Genomic DNA, 14,396 nt, shown 5'->3' on the forward strand with positions numbered 1-14,396 from the left:
CCCACAACTCCAAGCAAGGCCCAGAAAATGAACATCAAATAACTCATAAGTAGGCATGTAGAGTTCCCTTAGAATACTTACCAGATTTCTGAAATCGGGGCTTCATAGCAGTGGTGCTGGCTGACAGACAGACATCCTTCCTTTTATTATAGCTTTATTATTGCATTATAGCAATTTATTTATACATAAATTGGTAAGCTGCTCTTCAGAGATTTTTTCCAGGGCAGTTTATACAACATTCAATTAAAGTAAAATTGTGTTATGGTTAGGGTTAAAGCTCTTTAAGTTTTTAAGCTACAGTTGAAAAGAAACACTGCAGATAGTGATTGTGGATTATATCCCATCTTTCCACCGAGGACACACTGTTCAAGGCAACTTGATACCAAAGTGATAACCAAACTTTGAAACAAGAACTTAGTCAAAACTATCAGAAAATAAATAGATAAAAAGGGTGACAATAAAGGAGTAAAAACTGCAGCCAACAGACCTGCCTGCATGCCAAAGGCCTGCTTGAATGAAAACATCTTTGCTTGCTGGTAGAAGGCCCTAAGAGGAGTCACCCTAGTCTCACTTGGTAAGGAGTTGCAGAGCCTGACTCTCGTATCCCCATCAGATGTCCCTCCAGTACTGGCAATACAGATGACCCAGCCACACTGAACGGGAAGCAATAAATGCTTCCTGTCCCGACCTGCAGTTAGAAGCTTTTAATTAACATTGGGATAGACCTTGGCTGAATAAGGCAGCCTTTCAAGTGTACATTAGAATGATTGTGGCTTTAGGAGGAAGTGTGGAAAAGACATCTCTGGATAATAGAGTGTTTTTTTGTTCACAAAATGTGTGAACAAGCCCTGCACAAAACCCCAAATATGAGTGCAGTCATTTCCACCCAAAATATACGGAAATGGTTGAATACCGTATTAGAAACTCGTGGCTGAGTGGCACTCGCATTGACTGGACTCCCGTTGCCTCTCAGGATGAATAACTGCCAAACATAAAAGTTGTGCATACAACCTGCACATCTGAGCTGATTTCCACAATAACACTAAGCAGAAAACCGTTCCCTGCAGGAGCTGCTCCCAGGAATGTCCTGGGATCATTTTAGGTGCCCATTTATTTATTTATTCGATTTATATCCTGCCTTTTTCCTACAAAGGGCTCAAGGCAGCTTACATCTCCTCCTCCATCTCATCCCCACAACAACAACCCTGTGAGGTAGGTTGGGCTGAGAGTCTGTGACTGGCCCAAAGTCACCCAGTTGGCTCCATGGCTGAGCGGGGACTCGAACCCAGATCGTCTGAGTCCCAGTCCCCTGCTCTTAACCACTGCACCACACTGGCTCTCCTGCTCCTTTCCCAATTGTACGATATCCATTTTTAGGTGCGGCCACCAGATTGTTCACATCATTCCAAGCAGGTCACCCCGGAGAGATTAGTACAAGGGCGGCTCGATCCCGGCAGTTTTCCTTTCGGCTCCTCTCCTACTTTTTCCGGGCACTTCTTAAGGCTCGGCCCTTCTCCCACCTGCCGAGCTCCGGCGTGGACCGAAAGCAGCGCCGGGGCGCGGCTTCTTCGCGGGGGGGGGGGGGGTGGGGTCTGCGGCCTGCGAAAGGGTTAAGGTGAGGGAGAGCGAGCGCGGCGCTTCCTAGAAGGGACGGTCCAAGCGTGGCGCGGGCGCGCGAAACCCGCGCAAAAGGCGCTTTGTCCCGGCCGGGGAGGACTCCGAGGTTGCAGCACGGACACGTCTCTGTCGGTGGTGAAGGTGAGGGAGGGCAATTGATACGGGTCTTGCAAAACCGTGGCGGGCAGCGGCGGACTGGAGTTGCGGGGTGGGGAGAGGGAGACCCCCTCACCGTTACCCAGTTCTCCAGCCCCCTGCTAGCAACTGAATTAGGAGCTCAACCAGGATCCGTCCCGCTCTCTCCAGAAGTGTTGTAGGTGCCCCGCTGCTATTTTCTCCAGAGCCACTTTCCAGGAGTGTTGGACTTCCAGTCCCATCATCCCCAGCCAGCAGGGTCGATTGTTGGGGTGATGGGAGTTGCAGTCCAAGCGCCCAAGTTGAGAAGGGCCTGGATGTTGCTGGGCGGTTATCCCTTCCGAACGGTCGGCTATGTCAGCTGGGGAATGATGGGAATTCTAGTTCTATAGCATCTGGGAATCTAAACTCAGAAATAGCTGCCCTGGGGCAAGGAGGGTTTTTCTGAGAGCTCCCACCCCTTCAGAGAGCAAGGCGGGGTCCTGACCCATGGTCAGGGCAAAAGCTGTCACGGATGGTGCAGACTTGTTCTCCGCTGCTCTGCAAAGCAGTAGAACTGATGGTTGGGAATGGGATTTTGGCTGACCGTTAAGGAAATTATCCTAATGGTGGGAACTGTTCTGCAAGGGAACAGTTTGTCATAGTTTTCCCTCGCTGGAGGTATCCAGACAGAGAAAGCAGAGCCAACTTGGCAGAGATGCAGGATAGCAGGATCCCCTCCAGCTCTGAAATGCTATAATTTAAAAGTTAGCCCGATGCAATTCTGCTTCCTAGAAGGAAATAGTGGAGGTGTTTCATAAATGTATGTTTCTTAGCAGTGCCCAAACAGCTGGCAGCTGCAGCCCTGTTTTGCCCATTTCCTACGTACTTTGGGGAGATTTCCCACCCTTTGTGGAGGGAGCCACTCGTCTACCCCTGATTTGTCTCCTCCCAGAACACAGCATTTATGGTCAGGCTGAACATTCTTCTCTTTCTATTTTCCCTGAGAAGTGCAGAGTGACTCACTTCCTTGAGTCGTCTGGGTTGGTTTTAATACACCAGGGATGGGCAAGGGCAGCCTTTAAGTTTTCACCTCTGCAATCAGCACCATGTGACAGTCCTGTCCTGTCCTGCCATACTGGGTGAGAAAGATCTGATGCTCTTTGAAAAGCAAACAAAAAGTAAAGGTATGTATTATATCAGGGGTGTTGACTCTTGGGCCGGAAGACCAAATCTGACCTGCCCAGGGTCCAAATCCAGCCTCCCTAAATGGTCCAGTCCCTTCCTCTGATCTCTGTAAATTCAGTTACTCAATTTTTAGTTTTCATTTATTAAAAAAAACCTTATTTTTATATCTTGCTTCCTATTCTCTAAAAAGCTTGCTGAATCCTGCGCTCAGTTTTGCCCTCACAGCAACCCTATGAGGTGGGTTGGGCTGAGACACTGTGACTTAAACCAGAGTCACCTTCATGACTGATTGCGCACTTGAACCCAGATCTTCCAAGTCCCAGTCCGGTCCTTTAACTATTATATATGCCAAGCATAAGGCCAGAAGTTTTGCTTTTGAAACAGTGATGGTGTCTTCCTACCCACGTGTCTTCTATTAGGTCAAGTTATACTGAAATTGCTTGAGATGTTTAAACTGGTTTACATTTTGGCATGCTGTTGCTGTTATCTGCCCTCAAGCCTAAGGCCTGAAAGCCTTCCAGAATGTCTTATGTATGCCATCCCAGTTTAGCGCTTCTAAATTCCAGGCTGCGGCTTCCTTTATGGAGTCGATCCATCTCATATTTGGTCTTTTCTCCTTCTGCCTTTGACTTTCCCTAGCACAATTGTCTTCTCCAAGGAGTCTTGACTTCTCAGGATGTGTGTGAAGCACAACACCCCAGGTTTTGTCATTCTTGCCTGTAGGAAAAGCACTTGCTTGATTTGATCCCTTGTCCGTCTTTCTCTTTGTCCTAGGTTTTCGCAAAGCTCTCCTCCAGGACCATGTTTAGAATACATCCATTTTCTTCCTGTCAGTTTTCTTCACTGTCGAGCATTCACACCCATGCATAGTCATCAGGAATACAGTAGTATTTTATTTTTATTGTATCTCATTTTATGTTTTGAGAAATCATTGTGAACCTCTCAGACAGCTTCAGCTATCGTGTGGTAGAAATAAAATCAACCAGTCAATCAAAATATTTGGCATTTGTTTCCTTAATTCCTGATTCTGTCTCTCTCGCCCAGGCAGAAGTTTTGGGTCCCCTCTAGAGCTTCCTAGTTTCTTGTCAGGCATTCTGCGATACGCTGCCAACGCCGTGAGCTCATCCAAGGATGAAAACGGAGGAGGAGGAGGGTGTGGGAGCTACACAGATGGAAGTCTCAGAAAGATCTGGAAAAAACCTTCCAGTGGGCACCGTTGCTTGCAGATCCATGGGGACCTTGGAGGAAAAAGGGAAATCCACCAAGACGAAGCGTCCTGGGGATACTGATGGTCCCCTGCAGAGAGCAGTGCTATGTGAGGTGAAGGAGGAACCAGAAGATGACTCGGCTCAGCTCTGGGAAGCACAACGGCATCTGTTGCTAAGGATGATGGCGTCCCCCACCACAGAATGGAGGGTCCCAGAGTTGCTGGAGGAGGCCTCGCCATGGAACGACGCCAAGGCCTTCCTGGCCTCCTTCGAGCAAGTGGCTGAGGCCTGCCGGTGGCCCAAGGAGGAGTGGGCAGCCCAGCTCCTGCCAGCCCTCCATGGTGAAGCCGAGCAGGCCTTTAGCAGCCTGGATGCCCGAGACAGAGAGGATTATGGGAAAGTGAAGGCAGCCATCTTGCAAGGGGCTGCCTTGAGCAGGGAGACGATTCGCCAGCGCTTCCGGCATTTCTGCTACCAGGAAGCCGAAGGACCGAGAGCTGTTTACAGCCGGCTTCAGGGACTTTGCCATCGCTGGCTAAAAGTCGAGAAACACACCAAAGAGCAGATCCTGGAGTTACTGGTCTTGGAGCAGTTCCTGACTGTCCTTCCGTCAGAGGTCCAGGGATGGGTCAGGGCGTGTGGTCCGGAGACCTGTTCCATGGCAGTGGCCCTGGCTGAGGATTTCCTGTGGAGGCAGCAAGAGGCCAAGGGGAAGGAAAGCCAGGTGAGATCCTGTCATAGGAGAGGGGGTGAGCCTGGTCACCCCTCCTGCTGGAGGGATCCTTTGGGCAGCCGGTTTGCCCAGAGTCCAGCATGCTGGACTGGGTGGACCTTGTGCCTGATCCTGCAGGGCTCTTCTCATGTTCTTACCAGTCCCCAGGGTAGATTTAAAGCTAAATGCTTGCCTTGTACAGGTTCCAGAATAATAGCTGCAAACGCAGGGACAGTGAGGTCTGTGTTTGCTTGAGCTAGTAAGAAGACCCTAGCCTTTCAAATATCCCAAGAGAACCCCAAAGCAATAGTCTGGAGTGAAAAGTTTGAAATGGGCATGGATAATACTGGCTCAGGAAATGCCAGTGACAAATTCTGTATGGAGTCCTTTATCCAGTAATGTTCTTACTGAACAGGGCAGGTGGCACTCCTTGCGGGGTTTCCTTTCCCTTCACGCAGTTCGAAGTTTAGTGATGAAGTAGCTTCTAGAGCAAGGGCGTTAACAGACACCTGCCCATTGGATCTGAAACATGCGTTCACAGGTGAATTCCAGTTGTTTGCACACATATATGCAGGCAGGGAAACAGCGACAGAGATTAGCATTATGCAAAAAAGTTGGTGGCAAGTTTTCCAAATGTCTCTTGCCATTTTTGGACTGCTCTTTTTAAAAGTTGAGCTATAAAGGCCTGTTTTAGATTAACCATGTGGCAAAAAGCACCATCTTCACTTGCATGACCTAGAATGGAGAATGTGTTTTTTCAAAAAATGAAATGTGAAGATGTCATCTATGATTTGGCTAATAAAAAGAGCTGCAAAATCATAGAATAGTACAGTCAAAAGGGGCCATGAAGGCCATCGAGTCCAGCCTCCCGCTGTTGCAGGACACCACTTTACACCATCCCACTCACATGGCTGTCCAATTTCCCCTTTGTGGGAGAGCCCACCACCTCTCCAGGCAGCTGGTTCCACTGTCCTATTGCTCTGACAGCGAGGAAGCTTTTCCTGCTGTCCAGCCTGAATCTGGATTGTTGCAGTTTGACTTGATTATTCCATGTCCTACACTCTGGGATGAGTGAAAAGAGATCTTGACCTTCCTCTTTGTGACAGCCTTTGAGGTACTTCAAATGGGAAACCGTGTCCCCCCTCAGCCTTCTCTTCTCAAGGCTGAACATGCCCAGTTCTCTCTCTCTCCTCACAGGGCAGTATTTCCAAACTCTGGATCATTTTTGTTGCCCTCCGCTGGACCCGTTCTAATTTTTTTGCATCTTGCTTAAATCTTGGTGCCCAGAACTGGACACAGGATTGCAGATGGAGTCTGACTAGTGAGGCGTATAGAGGAACTACTGCTTCTCGTATTTGGAAGTAATACTTTCATTCTTCCCAAAATAGCATTTGCCCATTTTGCAGCTGAAAAAGCCAACCTTTAAGTTATTGAATCTATTTACAGGCCCTGTACTGAGGGCTTGTACTAGTATTGACCATGTTTGCATGCAAACGGTAAGTCTCCAGATTTTTTGGACTTCAGCTCAGAAGCCCCTGCCAGAATGGTCAGAATGAAAGCTGATATTGACCATTTGTAGACGTTCATTTCCGGCCCATCCCAGCATAAAACTCACCAGGTAGAAAACAGCAGTATGTCTGAATTGGGTCTCCTAGTTTGTCTTTCCCAAATAAGCCAGGAATTGCAGACCAAGAACAAAGCCTAGTTAACAATTCTTTGCTGTTGCAGGTGGCGTCAGAAAAAACAGCTACGGGTTTCTCCGATGCAAGTCAGGCATCTCATGACTCCGAGCAGGGACAAATGTGCATAGAAACCAAAGAGGAAGATGACGATGGAGAAACCGGCCAGTTGGGTAAGAAGGGTTCCTGCCTATGCCAGACCGCTTGCTTATGCTATAAAGTTTCTTCTTGCACTGACCTTGAATCTGCTTCCTTCTGTTTCCTTTTAGGGAGTTTGGGAATTGCACTGTCTTGAATATCTATAGATGGTACCCAAGAAAAACTGGGGTGGGGGTAGAGGAGAGAGATGCAGATTCCCAGCATTCTGTGGGAGCTGGTCCTTTTCTGTGTTTCCCATGGCACCTCTTTTATTCCCAGCTGCTGCTCTGGCCACCAAAGGAAGCATCCTCCTTAATAGCTGGAATGTTTGGGAACCATCTGTGACATCAATCATTGTAAACTCAGCCAAGCCCCAGGCCGATGTGTGGATAGCAGGCAGACCTTTTTTTGGGGTGGGGAGGTTATTTTGGCAAACTGGAAGCCATAAATTCCACAAAGGACACCACGGTCCTGAGTTTATAAGAGCTGAGCCAGGTCATTTTGGAGGGCTTTCATCCACAGGGTCGCCGTAAGTTGGAGGCAACTGGATGGCACGGAACAAGAAAGATACTTACGAGATCCTCTATGTTCTGCTATTGCTTGTGATGTGCCGCATTCTGCCATGTGGGGTGTGCATGCTGGGAGGTCTCGGGACTCTGGCAGCTTCTGTATCCCCCCCTGCACACGCACCCCCCCGATGATGCCATGAGGTGGACCCCGGCCTTCCGATGTCACCCAGTCCCTGGCCGGTGCTCCTCCGGCTGGTGGTCTTGTTCGGGATGCACACACTGGTGCATGGAGGATTCTGCCCCAGTGGGACTGGATGCCCCAGCGAGGTGCCGGGTGGTGGCACATTTCCCCAGCCAGCAGGGACAGGTGCCCTCGGCCTTCCCCTGCGTGGGAGTGTGAGGGAGGGGCAGCCGCTTGGCGCGCCTCTCGCTCTCCCGGTTGGGATGGAGCGTTTGCGCCACGGGCAGCCCCTGCAGCGGCTGCAGCGAGGGGTCCTCCCCCTGCCGGCCTCCTGTGCTGAGCTGGGATTCCTCCCCTTGCACTTTCGTGGCCACAGACCCGTCATGCAAAAGTGTTCTTCGTTGGCCAGAGTGTTTTCCAGAAGCACAAACCCCCGGAATGAATCTCGGAGCATGCACAGAGCGGTTCGTTGAACCCAGTCTGGCCTTCACCTCCAGGAACTCTTATTAGGAACATAGCAACAGAGCGAGTCAGAAGGGGTCTCTAGGGCCATCTAGCCTGACCCCAGCTCCAGCTCACGACATGCCCGCCATGTGCATGTCTAGCCTATCTTTGAACACCCTCCCCGATGGGGCCTCAGCCATCTCCCGTGGGAGCCCATTCCAGACCCTCAGACATGCCCATGCCCTCGCCCGCTAGGAGAGGCCTTCTGAAAACAGGCATGCCTCCTCTCTGCATGCCGATCCTCTAATTGGGCCACCCTGCTCTGCTGATGCTGCATCATGTGGTCAAGAGCGGTTCCCCCTCACCTGAGCCTGAGAAACTTCCCTGCCCTGAGGCCCCTCCTGCCAAAGTACAGCTTGGTGATTCCCAGAGGCCACCGCCCACCTGGAAGTCTGCCCTTGAGAGAAGTGTCTCTGCTTCTCTCAGAGTTTCTGGATGGCCCATATTCCCCAGCCCCCTCCTGCATCTGTGCTTCTCCTGATTCTTCTGGAGACCAGCCAGCAGCCCTGGAGAACGTGCGCCCAAAGCAGCCGTCTTGCTCACTCCCAAAACCTTGAGCCTTTGGGAAGAGCCCTCATAGGAGGTTCTTTGGACCAGGTGGGCCACATATGCCTGCTGGCCGGAGGTTCTTTGTCCGTGCCCTGCTGAGTGAAGTCTGGGAGCAGAATGTGTGCTTCTTTGTCGTCTTTGCAAGATCCTTGGGTAATAAAAAGTCCCATGACTCTCTGGCTGGGGGTTGCTTTTTTTCAGTCTAAACAGGTTCTGTTGTTCTCCAGTTAAGATTTTGGAGGCTTGGCTTGGCTTGGCTTGGGATTTGATGTGATTTGATTCTATTCTTTGTTTATTTAGTCTCTTGGTAAGCCGCCCCCAGGCTTCTGCGATGGATGCAGCATAAAAATGTTATAAATAAATAAATTGATTTGATTTGATTTGTAGTAGACGAGGCATGGATGGCCACCGACGAAGAGAAGTATGTGCCGGATGGTTCGGAACTGCGGGAACCGCACAGAATGCTAGCATGGAAAGCAGAGGTGAACCTTCCCCCGTGCTGTGAGAAGGAAAATGCCTTGGCAGATCAGGAGAGAACAGGCTGTCTGCAAGAGAACCACCCGGGGGAGAAACAGGACGAGCCCGTTCCTTGTGGGGAAGGTCAGAAGACCCCCCGTGAGCTGGACCTCCCTGCAGTCTGGGCTGGAACTGATGCTGGTAATGCATTAAACTGCTGTGATGCATGTTGGTGCAGCTTCCATCAGGATTCCCCAGGAGAGGAGGAACGAGGCGCATGGGCTTTGCGGGAAATGTTTCCTCTGCAGCGTAAAGCCCACCGATGAAGAGATGGCACTGGCAGCGGGGGAAGTGCACCCGGCACTCTGGGCTTCCCCTGCCTCCAGTTTCATGCCCATCGGATGTTCCAGTCGCAGGGGGAAGCTTTGGGATCCCGTAGTTGGAACAATCAGGAACAGTCCGTGACATCAGAGGAGGGTTCACAAATTGAATGGCACACATTCCGGCAGGTTTATTTTACTCTGCATGAGTTAATATGTAACTTCTCTTCCAAATCTAGAATCAGAGGATAGTAGAGTTGGAAGGGGGTGGGCAAGGCCATTGAGTCCAACCCTCTGCTCAGGGCTGGTCTCCCAAGTTTATTTATTTATATTTATTTATATTGTGATTTATATCCTGCCTTTTTCCTACAAAGGACTCAAGGCAGCTTACATCATCTCTCCTCCTCCGTCTTATCCCCACAACAACAACCCTGTGAGGTAGGTTGGGCTGAGAGTCTGTGACTGGCCCAAAGTCACCCAGTTGGCTCCATGGCTGAGCGGGGACTTGAACCCAGATCCTCTGAGTCCCAGTCCCATGCTCTTAACCACTACGCCACACTGGCTCTCCCTGACGGAGAGAGTTAAAGCATCCCTGACGGAGGGCTGTTCTGCCAATGCTCAGTGCAGCTTGTCTTGGGACAAATCTTCCTCTCTAGTTTTAATTCTATGTCACTTTAATGTTTAAAATGTTTGTCTGGTTTTTGAAGACAAAACATTTCCCCAGAGAGGTCCGCCTGGCGCCATCGTTATTTGTTTTTCGGCGCCAGGCTAAGACCTTTTTATTTAAACAATATTTTAACAATTTTTAATATCATCTATAGGTTTTAATTTGCAGCCAGGGTGATTCTGGATTTTAATTGCATTATTTGTATTATGTTTGTTTATTGTATGTAAGCCGAGGCTCATACGATGGGACGGCATACAAAAATAATAAATAAATAAATAAAGTAAGTAAGTAAGTAAGTAAGTAAATAAGTTCACTCTTTCAGGGTGCTGTCCTATGCACATTTAGCCCAGAAACACGTTTATGAGAGATTGAAGAACCGTTTTCTGTCTAAATATATACAGGATTGTACCTTGAATAGTTTTATACTATATTTTGTAGTTTGCTTAAAAATGCAAACTGAACAACATCATTAATCAGGGTAATAATTCAATCTGATGCCTTTCCGATGTGTTAGACTATAATCACTCACTGGCATGTGGATGATGGGGGTAGTAGTCCAGCCATAATTAAGAAAAATCATCTCTGACTGTGATGAACGTGGACTGGGTGATTTCTGAAGGGGAAATAAAGCAGCTTTCCCTAAGCTGGGGCTTTCCAGGCTTGCCATGCCCATCAACCACTGACTGGGGCTGATGGGTGTTACAGTGCAAAGTATCTGGTGCAACCAGGTCGAGAAAGGCTGCTAATGAAGATAAAAGCATGTAAGGAATAGAAAAACCTCCCGGGCGGGGGAGAAATGTAGGTGAACAAAGAGGGGAAACTTCCCAGAGCCGTCTGCATAGCTTCGGTACCAAAACTAGCCTGGCCTTTGGGCTCTTCCTCCATTTCTGTTCTCCTGCCTTCCCAGCCAGCCTCCCTAACCAATGACTATTCCTTCCCTGGAGCCAAATGCGGAAGGTTCATAGATCCAGTGGGGTGCAGAGGGGAAAGGGTTGGAGTGACTTCCAGGCCCCCTTGAGCTATGAAGCTTGAGGCCGGCTGCCGACTTCAACCTAACTGACCCCACAGGTTGTTGAGAGGATCAAATGGAGAGCAGGCTCCTACCCAGCACCATGGGATTCTGGAGTGGAAAATGGTTCGATCGAAATGTAATAGAAGGGATTTCAAAGTCCGTCTAGTCCAATTCCGGTGCCTGCCGAGATCTGATATCCCAGCATCCCTAAACTAACCTGCCTTCACTTATTTTTGTTGCTTTCTGCTGCAGGAGGCTCCCGGATTCCCAACCCCAATCTCCTCTCTTGGCTGGAAGAGAAGGAGGAAAGTCTTGCTCGGATTTCAGAGGAAGGAGAAAGATTTTCAGGTGGCTGCTTCATTCTGCACAGGGCCCCTTTTCTGTCTGGGGTAAACCTGTGGCAGGGCATGCTGGAGCCACTGGTTTCCCCCCAAGCTGCTGCTCTAAGATTTGAAACCTGAAATCAGCCCTGAAACATTAAAAAAAAAAACCCATAAGTGGAGCAGAGGGAGTGGGAAAGAGCCATTTTGCTTATAATACTAGAACCCAAAGTGGCATTCATTGATGCTGGTTTGTTTATTTTATTTTATTTATCTTATTTTTAATTTCTATCCTGCCCTTTTTCTTTCCAAGGAACTCAAGACAGCTTGCATCATTCCTCTCCTCTTTTCTGTCTTATCCTCATAACAACAACCCTGTGGGGTAGGTTGGGTTGAGGTCTGTGACTGGCCCAAAGTCGCCCAGGGAGCTCCATGACTGAGGGGGGATTCGAACCCAGAGCTCCTGGTTCCCCAGTCCCACACTCTTAAATCAGTATACTACACTGATTCTCATTAGTGGTAAAAGTGAATGGTTCAGGACAGATGAAAGGACAAGCTTCTTCACACAGTGAAACTAAGGAATTTGCCTCTGCAAAATGTTTCAATGGCTATCAATTTGGATTGCTTTGAAAGGGGATCAAATAAGTTCCTGGCAGAGAAGGCTATCAAATGCAGCTAGTCCTCATGGTCATACACTTTCTCCAATATCAAAGGCACCATGCCTATGTACTCTGCTTGCTGGGGAAGATGGGCAGGAAGGTGCTGTCACCTTCATGTGCTCCTTATGGATTTATTTATTTAAAACTTTTCTAGACCGTCCCTTACGGATGTCTCGGGATGGTTTAACAATACGAAATGTAAAATAAAACACAGTGTCCTAAAAATCCAACTGATAATAAAACCCTAATTAAAACAATCAGATCCTAAAACATTGGGAACAATAAAGAAGTTTTAGCCTGGCGCTGAAAAGAAAAAAGTGACGGGATGTCCCATGAGGCACGGTGTGAATGGAAAACTGGACTAGGGGAACCTTTGGTGTGATTCAGGGCAGCTCTTTTTATGTAGGACTCGACTTGAAAAAGCGTCTTCTTGGTTGTGGCTCTCCCTCTATTCATGTGTTTCCTCCTAAATCGTTTTTGTCTCACGAGAAGCATACTGTGACCGAAGGCTATTCCTTTGTATAAAAGTCAGTCACAATATGCGCATTATTAGTATTAATATTTATTCACAAAAATACAAACCTTTCCTGTCCTTCCCTCAGCTACTGACAACATTGCAGCTAAACTTAACGGGGGCAAGAACGGCTGGAGTTGGGATGGTCCTCTGAATTGGGTGTCCGGGGACTTGGTCCGTAGGAGTCCCGGCTGCACTATATCCCTGATCTTAACTGAGCTGTGCATCCACCATGGAGAAGTGAAGGGATATGCATATCACTTGCTTCTTTAGCCCGAGCAGTGAAAACAGTGTGTCTGTCCCACATGTAGGAAGTCCCGGGCAAAAGAAATGAATTAGAAGTGGATAACTTGGTCGGCTTCCTTGCAGATTGATACTTTTAAAAATGGAATTAAAAACATCAAACTGGAGATCACTGCATTGCCCTTGCTACTTTCTATGGTGTTTATAATTAATATTGTGTATTTTTCTGACATTTATAAAATCCACCTCTATGGAAGGCCTTTGAAGAAATGGAAGACAAAATTAGTGTTCTACCCTGACATTTTTAGTCTTTAATTCTGGTTTTTTTGTTCATTCCAGAAGGTGCTTGGGAGTACATGAACGCAGGTGAAATGCAAGAGGTATCTTTAGAAAGAACTAGCTCTGAGTGCTTGAAGGTAAACTTGCAGGGTCAAAATTATTTAGAGTTGCAGGAGAGAAGTCCAGCTGAGAACAAGGCTAAATCTGCTATCCCTCTGGATGTGGAATGGACTGAAATAGCAATGGAACAGAAAAGTCAATTTGATGAGAGCAGGAATCCGTGTCTTGGTTTTCCCCCAAAGGAAGATTCCAGTAAAAGCTTGACTGTTGCAAAGAGCTTCACTCATCATCAAAGACTCCAACAGGGTGAACCACCACACAAATGTCTGGACTGTGGAAAGAGTTTCAATCACAAAGCAAACCTTACTTCTCATCAGAGGATTCACAGGCGAGAGAAGCTTTATAACTGTTCAAATTGTGGGAAGAGTTTCCTTCGTAAATCAATTCTTAATATGCACTTGAGAATGCATACAGGGCAGAAACCGTTCAGTTGCTCAGATTGTGGCATGAACTTGAGTGCTCAGTCTAGCCTCATTAGACATCAGAGAATCCACACAAGAGAGAAGCCATATAAATGCTCAGACTGTGAAAAGAGCTTTAGTCAGAACTCGGACCTCATTCGGCACCAGAGACTTCACACAGGGGATAAACCATATCAGTGCTTTGAATGTGGGAAGAGCTTCAGTCGGGGGGACTGCCTTACCTCTCATCAAAAAATCCACACAGGGAAAGATCAGACCAGTGTTCAGGCTGTAGCAACAACAGCTTTTGTGATAAATCAGGTCTTATTCAGCACATGAGAATTTATACAGGTGACAAACTCTATTTGTCTGCCTTCCCCAACCTGGTGCCCTGCAGGACTGGGTGGGGGATGTTGAAAGTTGTAGTTCAATAAGTCTGGAGAGAAGCAGGCCAGAGAAGGCTGGTATTCATGTTTCAGAAAGAATGCTCAGAAAGAATGCAATCCCTGTTTCACAGCAAAGAATCCCCCAAGGGGCCATCCATGCAAACGAAGCTTTTCACAGACAGATCAATCTGCAACCTGCTAATTACATGTTCTCTTACAGAAGAGAAGTGATACAAATGCTCAGCTTTTAGGATCAAGCAAATAGACCTGACTGGAACATTCATGAAACCATTTAGTTATGCAGGGGACAAATTGAAATTCATACTGAACAACTGGGAATGGGTGAGAAAAAATCTAAATCTTCCGTTTCTTCTCCATTAGTCTCGTCAAAGCTAAATCAGCTTTTTGTTGCTGGTTTTCATAGAAACTTTGCTAGCTTGCTACATACATAATAGTCCATTTGCTTTTCTCATATGTTTTCATGTAGCATTATATGTTATCTTTGCTACACCTAATTGTTTAAATAAATAAATTTTTGTTAACAGGGAAACTGCACCATGAAAATCTACCTACTCAAAGGTATGAACAAAGTATATTTTTTAAAAAATGATGACCAAGTT

General features: G+C 47.7%; 1 protein-coding gene across 1 annotated transcript; it reads left to right on the top strand.

Moving 5' to 3' along the window:
* Positions 1–4,050: 4,050 nt before the first annotated feature.
* LOC123035072 (zinc finger and SCAN domain-containing protein 12-like) lies at positions 4,051–14,396 on the top strand. Its single transcript, XM_044452912.1, has 5 exons — positions 4,051–4,851; positions 6,568–6,691; positions 8,787–9,056; positions 11,107–11,202; positions 12,930–14,396. The coding sequence occupies exons 1-5, from the start codon at positions 4,051–4,053 to the stop codon at positions 13,727–13,729; spliced, it is 2,091 nt and encodes a 696-aa protein (XP_044308847.1). The 3' UTR covers positions 13,730–14,396.

The sequence above is a fragment of the Varanus komodoensis genome, unplaced genomic scaffold, assembly GCF_004798865.1.
Source record: "Varanus komodoensis strain SLA01 unplaced genomic scaffold, ASM479886v1 scaffold76, whole genome shotgun sequence".
Lineage (NCBI taxonomy): Eukaryota > Metazoa > Chordata > Lepidosauria > Squamata > Varanidae > Varanus > Varanus komodoensis.

Coding starts and splice junctions, on each gene's coding strand:
- LOC123035072 (XM_044452912.1), top strand. CDS start 4,051: ATGAAAACGGAGGAGGAGGAGGGTGTGGGAGCTACACAGATGGAAGTC. Junction 6,692..8,786: donor TGGAGAAACCGGCCAGTTGG/GTAAGAAGGGTT, acceptor TTTGATTTGTAG/TAGACGAGGCATGGATGGCC. Junction 9,057..11,106: donor CTGGGCTGGAACTGATGCTG/GTAATGCATTAA, acceptor TTTCTGCTGCAG/GAGGCTCCCGGATTCCCAAC.